General features: G+C 40.0%; 2 protein-coding genes across 2 annotated transcripts; both read right to left on the bottom strand.

Moving 5' to 3' along the window:
• Positions 1–13495: 13495 nt before the first annotated feature.
• LOC125615815 (male-specific lethal 3 homolog) lies at positions 13496–15049 on the bottom strand. Its single transcript, XM_048800155.1, has one exon. It carries the CDS (start codon positions 15047–15049, stop codon positions 14252–14254), a length of 798 nt encoding a protein of 265 aa, XP_048656112.1. The 3' UTR covers positions 13496–14251.
• Positions 13585–15820, bottom strand: LOC107152293 (male-specific lethal 3 homolog). Its single transcript, XM_048800156.1, has one exon. It carries the CDS (start codon positions 15818–15820, stop codon positions 15086–15088), a length of 735 nt encoding a protein of 244 aa, XP_048656113.1. The 3' UTR covers positions 13585–15085.
• Positions 15821–16670: the final 850 nt, after the last annotated feature.

Consider the following 16670-nt stretch of genomic DNA (forward strand, 5'->3'; position numbering starts at 1 on the left):
TGCTGCATAACAAGCTGTCCCCAAACTTTGTGGTTTAAAATGACAATGATTCTCTATTTTGCTTGTGAATGTGCCATACAAATAGGGCTCAGTGTAGGTGGCTCTACTCAGCATCAGCTAGAGCTGCTTGACTAGAACATGGTTCTACTTCTACCATAGCGCATTCATATGGCTGGCAAGTTAGTGCTTCTTCAAAAGACCCTGTCTGTGAGGTAGCTTGTGCTTCCTCATAGCATGGAGGCTAGGTGTCGAGAGTGAGTAACTCAAGAGAAGCAAACAGAAGGTGTATCATTTGTTTTTTTCCTGGTACTGGGGATTGAACCAGACCCTCACATATGCTAAGCAAGTGTTCTGCCCTTGATCTACATTCTCAGGTCGTTTTTTATTTTGAGATAGGGTCTCACTAAGTTGGCCATGCTGGTCTCAAATTCTTGGGCTCAAGTGATTCTTGAGTAGCTGGGACTATAGGCATGTGCCTCTATGCCCGGAAGATGTGTCCTTTTTTAATAACCTAGTCCCAGAAGTCACAAAGCATCACTTCCCCCTACCATATTATAACTAAATGCAAAAAGTTCAAATTCTTGATGAACTTGAAGTCAATGGGCATGACCAAAAGATGAAGGAATGGAGAAAGATTCATCACCCACAGAGAGTAAGAAGAGCTTCAGAGTTATTTGCACAGAGCATATTAGATGGGAACTCCCTGAACATGGGAACTTTATCCTGAGGCCTATACATATTCATTTCAAGAGTGGGTGCATTCCTGAGCATAATCAGTTCAGAATCAGAGAGCACATGGTAAAGGGTTAAGATGGAAGACACAAACATTTCTGGGCATGCTCAGTTCAGACTTGCAAAGAGCAGACAGGAATCCTGCTGGATATACTCAGTTCAATGTTAAAATGAGCCAAGTTTTCTCTAGGAACCTAAAAGAAAAACCAAAAAATGGCTCCATGATCTTGGAGATCAGGTCTGGTTCTTCCTAAGTTTCTCCAAAAAGTTGTAGCTGAAACAAGAGAAAGGATACTTTGTGTGCTAATGTAGGAATTTGCTACCAAAGGTGCCTGTCTTGCTTGGCAGCTAACAACATGACCATTCACATCCACAAGAAGAAAATACAGATCCTCCCTATGGGTGAGAGCCACATTGTAAGAAGAGCTTATTAGATGGGAGACCCTGTGGCAGCAGTTTTTGGGAAAATACAACCAGCCATAAACATCAATTATAACTAATATATATTGAGTCTCAATAGATGCAGAAAAAGAATTTGACAAAATACAGCATCGTTCATGTTCAAAACACTAGAAAAACTAGGGATAGTGGGGACATACCTCAACACTGTAAAAGCTACATATGTTAAACCCAAGGCCAATATCATTCTAAGTGGAGAAAAATTGAGAGCATTCCCTCTAAAAACTGGAACAAAACAGGGATGCCTTCTTTCACCACTTTTATTCAATATAGTCCTTGAATTGCTAGTCTGAGCAATTAGGCAAAAGAAAAAAATTAAAGGGATACAAAGAGGAAAAGAAAAGCTCAAATTATCACTATCTGCTGATGACATGATTATATATTTAGATGACCCAAAAACTCCACCAGAAAACTTCTAGAACTCATAAGGAATTCAGCAAAGTGGCAGGATATAAAACTTAACACAGATAAATCAATTGCGTTCTTATACATCAGTGATGAATCAGCTCAAAGAGAAATTAGGAAAACTATCCCACTATGTACTATATTCTAGATTCTAGGCAAAGTGTTTAATATGAGTTCTCAAATATTACCACGAGCCAATAAGGTATAAAAATCACATTTTATAGATGAGGAAAACTGAGGCTTAGAGGGAGATTAAATAATTTATCTTCTTGAAAATCACAAAGTTGGACTATGCATTCAGATCCACATGGGCCTAGTGCAGAACCACAACCATTACACAGCATGAATTCAGAACTCAGCGTCACTAGGTGGTGTCGGCGTGTCTAGGGACTGGCTCCCACACTTATGGGGGGAAAGCTGCTGCCCCTTTAAAAGACTGTAGTAATATATCTTCGGAGTTATTTTTCTTTTATTTCAGCTAAGGCTCTTTGGGGAAACTTACAAGAACCAGCCAAAATCACCATGTCATTCTGACTCATTCTTTTTTAGGTGAACTGGAGAAAACTTTGCTTATTACAATGCTAAATTCTCTACCCAGAGGCAAATGTGCCCTGTCATTTCTTTTGAACATGTCATGATGGTTTTTTCCAATAAGATATGTCTCAGTTTCCTTTGTTCAAGGGGAGAACACTGTTTTGAGTATTATCTCCAGTGCTTTCCTCACTTGCTGAGAGTAATTAATCTCTTTCCACTTTTTTACCTTCTGGTTGTGTATTCTGACTTTGCACTTGCTAAGATGCGAACCCACTGCATTTGGTTACAAGAAGTCCCTATCTTCCTCCTGGCGACACTACTAGCTGAGAGGATCCCAAAGGCATCTGGATAATATAATAAACCCATAATTTCCCCTCTTTTGAGATATTCTTTTGCTTTGGATTCTCATCTTCTCAGAAATTGGTGACATTCAGTCCATGACCATACCACCCTGCACTCACTCTATCTCATCTGGTCTCAGAAGCTAAGCAGGGTTGGGCCTGGTCAATATTTGGATGGGAGAAACTACCGGTGCTCAGATACCAGTAAACAGGCAGTGGCGGGACCAAAGCATGGAGACAGACCCTTTTCCCTCCCCTTCTCCCGATTCTCTCTCCACCCCTCCTCTTAACCCTGGCTTTCCTCTCTCTCTCTCCTATTCTTCCTCTTCCTTTTTATTTTTATTTTTTTCCTTTTGGTACCAGGGATTGAACCCAGGGGCACTTAACCACTGAGCCACATCCCCAGCCCTTTTAGAGAGAGGGTCTTACTGAGTTTCTTAGGGCCTCACTGCTGAGGCAGGCTTTGAACTCATGATCCTCCTGCCTCAGCCTCCCCAGCCACTGGGATTCAGGCATGTGCCACTGTGCCTGGCTTCTCCTATTCTTCTTTCTCCACCTCTCACTTTCATCTGACATTAGCAAAGCAAAGGAGACAGTTGCCAGTAAATTGATTGCATTCTTGGGCACACTGCTTCCCAGCAGGCCCTTCCTTTGAATGAAGACTGAGGAGAGCCAGCCACATGTCCCCCAGTACCAGGCTGCTTGGTCCAAAGGGTCCAAAGCTAAAAATGAATGATCCTAAGAATTTCCTCTGGTAGCCACTTGAGCCCAGAGAGGAACCAACTCATTTATAGACACTCCCTTCAGACTCTGGTCACAGAAGACCCCTTGCTGAGAACTTCAGGAAACATGAAATTTGCAGGACACCAAAGCTGTCCCCATCCATGTGGTATCCTCAGAACAACACGGTATCCTTCCAAAGCTTAGAAACCTCGAGTGAACGTTCTGCCAAGCATTCACTGCCTCCAAGGAATCGGTGACATCAAAGGTAAGAGGTGTTTGTGTGGAAAGCCCAGATCTCTGGCATCCTCTGCCCTTTATAAGAATGAAACTTACAAATCAAAAATTTTTAAAAAAGAATGAAACTTTCCTTCTGCAGAAGAGCCAATCAAAATATTTGATGCATCACCATGTCTCTTGATTCTTTTCCCCATAGCTTACATATCCTAGTTCCTTTGAATGTCAGGCCTGTGATAGAGTTTACAGACACAAAACTAGCCTTGTCTTCCCTCTCTGGATGTATCTTCTTTTGCCAGTGTCTCTCTTATATAATTATCTCTTGATATCTGCACCCCCACCCCATACAGATACCCAAATCCACAGATACCCAAGTCCCTTCTATAAAACAGCATAGTGCTTGCATATAACCTACATGGCTCCACTCATAATCTTCAAATCATCTCTAGATTACTTAAACCTAATGCAATATGAATTCTGAGCAAATAGTACTCGCATTGTTTAGGGGCTAATGCAAGAAAAAAGTCTGTACATATTCAATACAGACACAATATTTTGGTGAATATTTTTGATCTGCAGTTGGTTAAGTCTGTGGATATGGAACCCACAGACATGAAGAGCCAACTGCATCCAGAATTAATTCCACACATAATTCATTTTCCCATTTCTTAATGCAACTGATACCAGCAACCTGCATAATAAATACTCTCTACATTGGATGTATTTGCAAGCGTCAGCTCCTTCTGGACAAAACTGTCCTTGCATAATTTACTTCAGGTTTATGTCACATTCAAAATTTCTCCTCACCTGTTTGACCAGTGGGACCATTACTTCTCTAATCTCTCTCTTAATACTCTATGCATTTTTATTAGCACAACTGGTGGTGACATTGACTTGTTGGTAGCCATATCACATTCCTGATGCACAGTGAGCTTACAACAAGAATTGTATAATTTTGTAAAATTTTAACAAAAAATTTAAATCATGTTCACATTAACTCCTCAGGATATCCTAAGGGCCTTTGCTAGAGCTGTTGGAGTCAGGTATGAGGATAAGGAGTGCTGAGAAAGGTGGCAGAGACATCAGAGTTCACAGTGGAGAGGTGCACATTGTGTTTGAGAAGTCAGAACCAGAAACTGAAGTTAGAGAGTCAGGGAGCTGAATGCCCTATGCAAATCAAGGAGACAGGAAAAAATTCTCAATCCCTGGATCTGAAGTCAGGTGGAGTCTTGTCACCATGGCAACTTGCTCTATGGAATACGTAAGAATGATATTGAGTTTGAGTGGAGGATAGGATGCAAGAGAAACCACGAGGGTGAGTACAGAGGCCATCTAAATGGCTGGGCTCTTGAACAGGCCTCGTTCTTAAAGTGATTTACCAGACAGATCCTCTGAAACCCGGATCTGACATGGCTTAATCCATGTCCACAAGTTTCCCCAATCTATCAACAGGAAAAAAGAAAACATGGAGGCTTTGATATAACATGTTTCCACAGATCCTATGCTGGCTCCTGGTGATCACCACTCTCTTTTCTGTCAAATTATCTAACTTGTCATCTCTACTGAGATTTTGTAGAGGATTAACACTGCAGTTAGTTAATGTGGTTTCTAGAAACAAACTTTAAAAAACATTAGATTTGCTTGTCTCCCGTCATGCGGTCCCTCTTTCTCCGTATGCTTTATAGATAGCCAAGGATTTTGAGTGCTCTGTGATGTAATTCATCTGCTCTTAAAAGCTTCACTCCCTTCATGCAATTTGATCTTTCCCAACTCCTCTCCAATCCTTGGACGACGTTTTCTCTCAATGTGTTTATTCTGCAAATTTTCAGCTTGGAGATCCTTGTCCCTGATGGAGTAGAGAAGAAAACAGGAAATGAGCAGCGCTGCTCACCCTGTTGTCTGCCAACATTACGTCACCTGCTCCTGGCCTTTATTTCTTCATTGCTTTTGATCCCTGTGTGGCTTCTTAAAAGCCTTATTTGTGCCCGTAGCATTTTCCAAGAGCCTTTGTTCTGGAATTTCACCTTTCTGGCATGAATCTATCAGATTTGACAATCTTTTGTGTTTGTCTTGAACTATATGCCTATATTTTTCCAAAAGAATATGATACCACTTATATTCTACTTAGCAACTCTTCTATTCCTCCTGACTGAGGCATCTTCCCTCCAGAGCCTCTGGCTTTGAGATCTTACCTCTGCTTTTCTGGCTTTAGCATTGAGCCTTCATAAGCCCTGATCACATACCAGCAGGCAGTTCTAGAGGGACAGAGAACAAAAGAGTATGGCTTAAAAAAGAAACCTCAGTCTCAAGGGGGTGGGATTAAAAGAAAAAGGGAAAATGAGAATAGTTAAGGAAAATTAAGGCACTTGCTAACTTAATTTCCCTGGTTACCTATGGAAAATGCAGATTCTTGGTCTTACTCTGAATGTCTTGAATCTCTTAAGAAAGAAGCCAAAGCATTCACTGTTATATAATTTCAGCAGTTGTTTTTTGGTGTACCAACACCAGACAACCTCTTAACTAGAGGCCAGAGGGAGCACCGCAGAGCTTGATGGCCAAGATGGGCTGGAAACTCAATGCCTGACCTTTTCTCTGTACCACTACCACTATGAATTGCACCCCTTCTAATTCCAAAGAAATCTTTCAGCCTGGGTCAAAAGGGAGTTCAACTTTAGAAGAAACAAGACTTTAACTGAAGTATTTAAGGAGAAAGTTGTAGGGTTCCATTGTAGAATTCAATTTTTTATTGACATATTAGACTGATTCTTCTTGCATTATTTGTCTTCTTAAATCATCCCCATTTAGTAGGAAGAGAACTCAGTACATAAACGTACTCTATGATTATATCCAGGCTTTTTAAAAATAAATATATTTGTTAGTGTAGTATATTTACACAAAATAGTGGGGTTCATTTTGACATACCCATAAATACATATAACATAGATACCAGAGCTTTTGACAGAGAAAATGTGTTTCAGAGCCAGGCAGGCCTGCACTGGAGCACTGTGTCTTCCTAATAGTCTTTATTCAGCTTGTCTACCTATGTATGACCTTATTCAACCTGTTTAACTATATATGCAAAAAGGGGACAATAACATTAACCTTGATAGTAGAGAAAACCAAATGAATTCTTACATTCCTTTTTCTCCCTAAGGAAAATGTATGTCCAGATACTAACAATTGTTTCCCATTCCATGGAGGTTTTTAAGGAAAACATCACATCCAACTTGATACAATAGAAAATGGCTGAAGACAGCCCAAAGCTCCAAGATGAGAAGGACCGATTTCTTGAGTGGAGTTCTACTTGAAGATTTGGCTTCAATTAACTATTCACTACCTGTCCTAATCAATTGTTGCTTATTAGAATTTCAGAATTAGTTTTCCTAATAAGAATCTAAAAATTAGAAAATTCTATATTTTGCAACATATTCTGGAATTCTTTTGCTTTTGGAATAGGAAGGCTATGGGATTTTAGAGTTTTCCTTCAAACAAATTCCTTTCTTTTGTATAATATTTTAATCTTTGTAACTGCAGTGTGGATGATAGTGAGCTATCCTGGAAGACTGTATCATTAACCATAGTTCTGTTTTTTAACTATGAGTGCTGACCCACTGACAATCAAAGCTCTAGTTACCCATCTATACATCTATGAGCTTTAGAGCATCTAGTTTGAATTAATTGGTCATTTTCCCTGAACTCCAGCAACCTTTTAATATCTCTTCTAACACTGTTTTCAGACTGTCAGAAAAAGTCTCAGATCTCTCAGGGAGATTTAGGGGATTAAAAAAGGGTTTGAGTTTTTGGTCATGTCTTTTATTTAAACAATATATTTGCTACCTTGGTTAATTAGGACTTTTGTAATTATCACAGACCAGGAGACAACAATCATTTGTTTCTCACAGTTACAGGAGCTGGGAAGCCCAAAACCAAGGTGACAACAGATCCAGTGTCCAGGGAGGTGGCACTTTCTGGTTTTCAGAGACCCAAAATTATATTCTCGCATGGAGAAATAAGAGATAGCTAGCTCTTTGGCCTTTTCTATAATGGCACCAATCCCATTCATGAAGACTTCAGCTCCATGACCTAATTATCTCCCCGACCATCACGTTGGGATTTAGGTTTCAACACAGAATTTTGAGGAGTCACTAACAGCCAGTTCACTGCAGACTCATTAATTAGATGGTAAGGCTATAGAACAGAATCTAAGAACACAGCTTGCTGCCAAACCCTGTAGTGAGAAAAGCGGCCCAGAGTGTGACCAATTCAGCCTCTGGCACTGGAGAAGAGTTAATGGGGCAGCTCACACAGGAAGTGTCAAAGTGCTAGCTGAGGGTGGGACAACGTTGCAGACTTCAAGCAAGAAGCCACATTTTCTTCCGACATGGGAGCTTAAAACATCCTTCTTATCTCTGTTGCAGAGAGAGGGCAGCTGGGGCGGGGGGCGGGCTCTGGTAAGCAAGTCGTTCTCATTAGCAGCCAGCCATTTTTATTAATAGGTAAAGGAAACAGCCAATACCTTGCTGGACACAAGGGAGAAAGGCAGAGCTGTTTGGAGACAAGAAGAAGATTTTGACAAGTGACCTGGGGACAACAGCTGCAGGGAACCTACAGAAGAGGATACAAACTGCTTTGGAGCACAAACTTGCTTCAGCCTTTTCTGTTAAGGCCAACCTACTCTTCCACAGTGAGGAGGAGTAGAGACGGATGTCAAAACCCACTGTGAATTCTTTATGGTTCTTGCCATTAACCATATGTACCAAATTGAATGTGATTTCAATTAACGATTTCAACCCTCCTCAATTAAACCTCTCCATGAACAATTTTGAATACATTTAAATGGAAACCCTAGGCCAGGTGAACCCTTCTCATTACAGTTAAGGCTCTGATGTCAAGAAGAGTAAAATTCAGGTAATCTGAGCTTTCCCATATCCGCTTGCTCTCAAAATCCTCTTAGACATAATTCCCAAGATTCCTGGGTCTTAGAAAGAGAAGAGAAGCAGACATACTCTGTTAAAATCAGGAGGAGCTTCCAGATGATTTTGGTTAATGGTTTCCTCAGGAAACTTTCTATTTAAACTCTTTTATTTCAGTCAGGAATTTTAAGTAGGAAATGAGAAGCAAGAAAGAAGCATTAGTTAAAGAAGAAGATGATCAAGGAGGCACACAACACTTGCAACTACCTGCTAAAACAAGTAACAAAATACACAGTCATTCAAACACAATAGAAGGTTAGTTATCACAGTCCAAGTGAGTGTCCCTTCTCAGTGGAGGTTGGTTTGTCCCCACACCCACCAAGGTCATGCAAGAACTCCAGATGGCAGGGAATCTTCCACCTTCAACGTAAGGTTTTGATATGAGGTGTCCTCCAATTAGTGTCCTATCCAATGTGGTAGGAATGTTCAGAGATAAAAATAATTAGATTATGAAAGTTGTAACCCAATCAGTGAACTAATCCACTAGATTAATAATTTAAATGAATCCATTTAAATTATTAATTTACTGGGTGATAAGTATAGGCAAGTGGGGTGTGGCTGAAGGAAGTAGGTCACTAGAAGTGTCTCCTTAGGAGTCGTATATTTTGTCCCTGCTTCCTCTTTCTCTCTCTGCTTTCTGGCTGCCATGAGCAAATTTCTTCTATGGCTCCCATCCGCCATGATGTTCTGACTCATTTCTGGCCCAGAGCTGTGGAGTCAGCTGACCATGAACTGAGACCTCTGAGATGGAGCCAAAAGAAATGTTTCCTATTCTAAGTTGTTCTTGTGTCACTCATTTCTGTCACTGCAACAAAAAGCTGACTAATACAGTTTCTAGGGTCACCATAATTGTTCCTCATCCCAGGGAAAAGAGGATGGAGGAGGTTTCCAGGAGATATCTATGGAACATCCCTAGTAATGGCACCTTTATCTTCTGTTCATATTCCGTTGGTCAGCACTCAGTCACAGGGCATCCCCCAACTATAAGGGAGTTAGGAAATGTGGTCTTAGCTGCCTGCCCAAGAATATGAGGAAACAGGGTTTTGTCAACAGACTATGACACAGAAGTTACAAAAATCTATTGACCCCATGCACACAATCAGGTGTACTGATTCTTTACTGAAAACCAAGAAATGGTTATGTTTACAATAAAAAGAGTAATGTAAGAGCTACTTACTAGGTTCTATTACCTATGTTAAGTGTACACATTAACTTATTTAATCCTCAAAGTAACCCTGATTTTGCAGACCAGGGAACTGAGGCTGAGCAAGGTTAACTCATCTGCCCAGGGCCCCATGGTAAGAGTTGAGATTTGAACCCAGGATGTCTGACTCCAATGCCCATGCCCTTAACCACCTCATTATACAATCATCCCCACCTGACAGAAGGACCAAAATTTAAATTGCAATCTGCTCCAGAGTTAAGCCAGGGTTCTCCTATTTTTCAATACCAGGAAAAGGAAGGAATGATCTTCAGATTTTAGAAGATTCTCAAGTGTCTGATCTTGAAATAGAAAAGCAGAAGAGCCTTTGGCCAACTTTAGAAATCCTTCGAACTCCTTGGATTCTGCCACTGAAGCCTAGCCTGAGCCTTTCTGGCTATTTTTAATTCTTACCAGGCACCATTTCCTGGATCAGTGAAACAGGTTTAAACATCCTTATGAGGTTTTTGGACCCATGTCCAAATTTTTTTTTTTAACTGAGAAAGAAATGCAGCTAAACCATAAGGCAAAGATATCTAAAATAAGAGGTCAGCACTTACACAATAAAAGAACAGAGCAACTAAAGCAGGCGGGTTTTGTTATGGCTGGCCTCCTACAGGGCTAAAAATCCTCTGGGAAACTTCACTCATTCCAGGAGTCTGTGGTCCCTGACCTGAGCCTGAAGGTCATGTCCTTTACTTAGCTCCCTTTCCCAATACGTCTGAACCAAAGGCAATGCAGACCCTTAAACTCCCAAACACTCTTATAATCTTTGTGGCTTGACCTTTATTAACTACCCACATATAACTCACCTGCCCAGGGCCTCATTGCCAATACCTAATTAGTCACTCAGGCTAAAATCAAGATATGGGAGTAGAGATATACACCAGAAATCCCAGGTGATCCAGTTGAAGCACCTTCTCTCCTAAGGAGGTTGTTGGAGAAAAACTATCACCTTTCCCCTCTCCTCTTAATCCTCCAGGCACTACCTCTCTGACTCCATACTAAAGTTACTATGCCTCATAGTATATCTGGAATGTGGATGGAATCCTTGCCTCCCATTATAACCTCGGAAAGAAAGAGGTAAAGGCAAACAAGCTTACCTGTCACCTTCCCTATGGCTATTTCCTCCTGATGAGAAAGAGAATAAAGTAAGATTGTTACTAGAATATGGTAAGGTGTGAACAACGCTCAGTGGTAGGAACAAGGGTGATCAATCTATTATTCTATGTAAGCATTTTGTAATATTTTAATATTTAAGGATAAATCAGATATCACCAGGAAAAGCTAGACCAAGTTTCTCGTTTCCATTTCCAATGCTACTACTCAGTGGCCGTGTGGACAGCCCAGATGGAAAGTGAGGCTGGAGTGCTCTGATGGGCATGAAGAGTTCACTGCCCTGGGTGCTGGGTATGTGCCCAAGGTTATTTTCCTTTATGCCATTCCACACCTTCTTTATATTGTTCCAGGTGAGTTTTTATGTATTCCAATTCATCCTTTCAGTCTGTCCCAAAGTAGTTCTAGCAAAAGTATAATCATTTTCCTATTAATAAGTTCATAAATCATCTAACAAGGTAATACCTTGGTTCCTGAGAGGGGCAGATGTTTCCCTTCCCTTGTGTAAATTTTCTCCGGGAAGATTGCCCATGTCTTTTGTTAGATCTATTCATTGACAATCTGTATTGGTGGCTTTATAAATGATAACTTTGTAAAAGTAAAATTTCTGGTAAATAGAAATGGAACTGACTTTTGTGTATAGATATTATAACTGTGAACTTGTTAACCTCTTTTATTGACCATAATTATTTTTATTTATTTATTTATTTTTATTTTTACTTCCCATGTGAACAATTACATCATCTGCCAACAATGACAGTCTTGAAGTCTCTTATTTCCTCTTTATTACTCATTGTACCAATCAGGACCTCTAGAACCATGTCGACTGGAAGTAATGATACCACAGCTGACTTTCCAAGTTTTTTTCATGATTTTTTTTAAAGGTCAGGAAGGTTGAGATATAATTGACATACAGTGAAATGCATCCTTCACAGATGTACAGATCTTTGTGCAACTAGAACCACAACCAAGATGTAGAATGGTTCTATTACCCCAAATTCTCCGGGGTTACCATTGCATTCCCTACCCCCAGTTCCTGGCACTCGCTGATCTGCTTTTTGTCCTTAAAGATTTGCTTACATCAGTATTTCATTGCCTTTTGTAACTGAATGGTATTCCATTTTAATGCTCTAAAACAACTCTTTTCTATCTATTCAGTTTACAGACATTGGGGTTGTGTCTTGTATGGGACAGTGATGAATAAAGCTGCTGTAAGTATTTATGTACAAGATTTTTGTGGACATGTGTCTGAATTTATTTTGGGTAAATACATAGGAGTAGGATTGCTGAGCTATACAATAAGTGTCTATTTAACTTCATAAGAAATTGCCAAACTGCTTCCTGAAGTTGTTGTACTAGCAAAGTGGCAACGTATGAGATTTCAGTTGCTTCACATTCTTGCCAACACTTGGTATTTTCAGATTTTAGAAAATGTCATCCATTCTTGTAGGCAAATCATGGTATTTCCTTGTGATTTTAATTTCCATTTCCCTAATGACTAAGGATTCTGAGCATGTCTTCATGGGCTTATTTGCCATCCATATGGCTTCTTTACTAAAGTATCTATTAAACTTCTTGTCTATTTTTAAAACCTGAGTTTTTATCTTTGTATGATTGAGTTTTCAAAGTTCTTCATAAACTCCGGATAACTGTCCTTCTCAGACTTCTGTTTTTCAAATTACCACCCCCAAATCTTTACCTTATATTTCTCTTTTTTCTTTTCTTGGCAGTACTGGGGATTGAACCCAAGGCCTTGGTCATGCTAGGCCAGTGATCTTCCAGTGAGTTACATCTCCAGCCCTTTTATAAAATTTTGAGATAGGGTCTCAAACTTGAACTTACAACCCTCCTGCCTCAGCCTCCTGAGTAGCTGGAATTACAGGTGGGTACCACTGCACCCAGCTTTCTTTTTATTTTCTTAATAGTGCCTTTCAAAAAGCAGAATTTTTCCTTGTAGTAAATTTATTTTATTCACTTTGTCTTATGGTTTGTTGCTTTTTTTCTCCGTTACAAATCTTTTCCTAATCCAAGTTCCCAAAGAATTTCTTCTATGTTTTCATGTAGGATGTTTAAAGTGTTTGGTTTTTATATTTCTTTGTGTGGTCTTTCCAGTGAATTTTTTATATGAGCTAATTGTGGATGGAGATTTCTTTTGTGGATTTGTTTTGGAAATTACTGTGTTCTCTAGGTAACCACGAACACTTATGATAACCATACCAACAACCAATTCTCCAACTCTCCAGGTACCAAGAAGGTATCCAATAATTAATTATATTCTAATATTAACTACCTAGAGTTTACATCATACCTGCATATAAAGGACTCAGTCCTACAAGACTATCTTCCAAACACATGCCAATCATAAGTTCCAGGCCTCTGGTACTTTAGAGGAACCAGCTATAAGTTAGAGATTCTCAAGTCTCCTTCTTTGGGCTGGATAATTTACTAGAACAAGTCACAGAACTCAGGAAAACGGCTTACTTATGATTATTATACAACAAGATTATACAATAATTACTGTTTATTACAATAGACACAGCCAGATAGATGAGATATATAGGGCAAAGAATGGAGAAGGGATGCTGAGCTCCCATACATTCTCCAGGTGGGCCACCCTCCCAGCACCTCCATGTTTTCACCAGTCTGGAAGCTCTCGGAACCCTGTTGTTTAGGATTTTATGGAGGTTTCAGTACATAGGCATGCTTGACTAATCTTTGGCCATTAATGGCTGAATTTATTTATTTATTTATTTATTTATTTATTTATTTATTTTTGATTCTTTCAAACAAAACAGGTGACACTTTATTTAGATCACCAAAAATAACACTTTATAGAAATGGAACCATAACATTACACAACAAAGTATAGCTGTAAAGTCTCCAACAAGACAGGCAATGCTTTATTTAGATAACCAAAAATAATGTTTTCACATTAGATATATTTAGATAACCAAAAATAATGTTTCACAGAGAGGGAACTGTTACAAGCAAATGTATAGCTGCAAGTTTTCTTTTGCCGTCAATATCAATTCCCTCTAAAGTACTTTTGAGACTATTTTGCACTTTCTAAGTACAAACTACAATTCGTTGAACAGAGTTGCTTAGCCTCCTCTCAAGAATGAAAATAGTTTGCAAAAATATTTTGTTTAATGCTAACAAATAACTAAACAATGTGGTTCTTGCTAACAACAAACTGCAACATCTACCAAAACAACTTCGTCTATGTACGCTTTCATGAACATTTCTTTATGAACACAACTGTTCTTTTCCTGCCATCACAGATGGCCTGTGCAGCAGCAAATGTGACATCACAGCATGTTCAGGCACCTAGAAAGTAATTTATAACAAACAACTCAAAGAACTACAGTATGTGGGCAACTCAAATAACAGAGCCTGCCTCTCACAGAGCCCTCCAGGGTAGGCCCAGTGTTTGTGCTCTCTGTAAAGAAAGCTGAGTACCTCATCAGTTCTTAACCTGGAACCCAGAATACAAAGCCAGACAGAGCAACTGTTCTTATAGAACCATTAAAACTTTAATAAATTGCCCTGGGGTTCTTGGTGCTGTAGTGTGCCTCACAGGCAGCAACATAAGCAGATTCTGGGAAGAAGTCATCATGGTATTCTGCTAAAAACCTCAGAAAGAGATCAAAGTGCTTCAGTAAAGCCTTCAGATTCTTCTCAGAAAAGGACATCTTTCCAAGGATTTCTGGAAGTTTTACAAATAATTGCAACAAATGTTGTGCCCCATAAATATAAGAGGGTGGTGGAGGCTGGTCACCTGGCGGGTAATTGTCAGGCACAAGCTTCCAGGAGAGGACCTCATTTATCTCATTAGTTCTTCTCCCCTCAAAGCCAGCAAACACAGCACTCCCTTCCTTACTAGGAGTTAGAGGAATGGGGGAAGATGATCTGCTATGAACTGGTGTCTTCTTTTCCAGGTGCAGGAATAATTTGGGCATGCTGGAGGATGTGTCCTGCTGCCTTCCCTTGGGCTGAGGTGAAGCGCTACTCTCAGATAGCCTGTCACAGTTGGTGCTATGGCGTGTGGACCGCCTCAGAGACTGCAGTGCTTCTGACTCAGCTTTGCGCCTCTTGGGGGTGGCTGGTTCACCAGTGGTAGGCTGACTCTCTGTGGACTGTGGTGTAGATGGATTCAACAAAGGTGGGCTTGGAGAGAGCTCTTCCTGGCTCCTATTAGTGTTTGTGGCACTTTCCTTAATTGGAAGAAAAAATTTAGACGAAGTCACCTTTTTATACTGAGCTTGTTCATATGGGTAGAGCAAAACCAGTGGGAGAGTATAATCAAAGGTTATTCTTAATCCATCCACCATCTCCTTACAAAGGTCCACATGTTTTTTCTGCTGGGACTAATGCACATTCATATTGGCGTGTACCATAGCATGATGGTGACGAGGCCTCTCATTGGCAGAAAAGGCTGCATTAATAGCAAAATGCTTCACATAGGATTCCAAAATAGTTATGATGTTGGTCTGGCATGGAAGTTTCACTAACCGTTTCCTCCTGTTAATATAGTAACAATCATCTTCAAGCTGCTTCTTCAGAACTTCGGGGATGTCTATAGTTATTGTCCTTTCTTCCATTTCTTTTTTTGTTTGCAGCTCTAGTTCTTCTTTCACTTCAGTCTTTTCTTCACTATCACTTCCTTCACTTATTTCTTCATCCTTTTCTTCACCACTGTCATCAGAGGAACTGCTTATGGAATTTTCACCATTTTCATCTTTTTCTTCAACAGGGAGACTTTTTAAGACAGAGTCAACACCGGGCAACCTACAGCGCTTTTTCTTTCTTCCTGTGCTTCTCAGGCGAGCTACAGCTTTTCTTGCCAATTTACGCTGTAATCTACGATTTTCATCTGTATCACGAAGCACATGATCTTCGGCTGCCCATCTATCCCAGCTTCTGTTCCAACCATTAAAATGAATCAGGTATTCTGGGATCTTTCTGCCTTTTTCGTCTTTCCCAACAATAACATCGACAATCTTGGCATCGTACAGCACTCGCGCCTTGGTGGGGTCAGGCTCGAAGCACAGCACTTTCTCCCCAGAGTGGAATTTAAATTTCATGCCCTCGCTTGCGCTCATTTGCTCTTCGTGGCGGAGGGCTAGGCTCCGGGGCCGGCGGAGCGCGCGCGGTGGGGAAGGGCGGGCGGGGAGGCCAATGGCTGAATTTAATCTCCTGGTCCCTCCCTCCGGAGGTCAGGAAGTGAGGATACAAATTCCAAACTTCCAGTTAAGCTTTGGTCTTCCTGGTGACTAGACACCAATCTGAAGCTACCTAGGAGCCCATCCACCTGTCATTTCATCTCATCATACAAAAAGACAACCATCACTTGGGTGATTTTAAAGCTTTTACAGCTCTTATGCCAGGAACTGGGGGAAAAAACCCGAATACTATAACAAAAAAAACGTTCCTGTCACTCTGGAAATTACAAGAATTTCAAGAGGTTTGAGCCAAGGAACAGAAACAAAGATCAAGTATGTATTTCACAATATTGTAACAAGAGATGCCCAATTTTTCCAGCATCATTTATTAAAAAGAATATTTTTTTCTCTATTGTATTACCACTGCACCCATTAAAAATCAGTTTTATAAGTACATAGTTTGCAAAGGTACACACATACACTCAGAGATACATGCTATTTGGTTTTGTTGCTCTCTATATGTATCCTGTTACCATGACCACGCTGTCTCAATTACTGTATCTTTATATTAAATCTAGAAGGGAGAACTTACAAGTGCTCCAACTTTGTTTTTTTTAAAAAAATAACTTTAGCTATTTTAGGTCCCTAACTTTTCTACATAAACTGTGGACTCATATTGACTATTTCCATAAAAATGCCAGCTATTTTGATTATGACTGCGTTGAATCTATAGACTAATTTGGGGACAATTGACATCTTAACCATATTGAGTTTTTTTTTTGGTTTTGTT

The sequence above is a fragment of the Marmota marmota genome, unplaced genomic scaffold, assembly GCF_001458135.2.
Source record: "Marmota marmota marmota unplaced genomic scaffold, marMar, whole genome shotgun sequence".
NCBI lineage: Eukaryota > Metazoa > Chordata > Mammalia > Rodentia > Sciuridae > Marmota > Marmota marmota.

Excerpts from the sequence above, each read along its gene's own strand:
- LOC107152293 (XM_048800156.1), bottom strand. The coding sequence starts at position 15,820 with ATGAGCGCAAGCGAGGGCATGAAATTTAAATTCCACTCTGGGGAGAAA.
- LOC125615815 (XM_048800155.1), bottom strand. The coding sequence starts at position 15,049 with ATGGTGGATGGATTAAGAATAACCTTTGATTATACTCTCCCACTGGTT.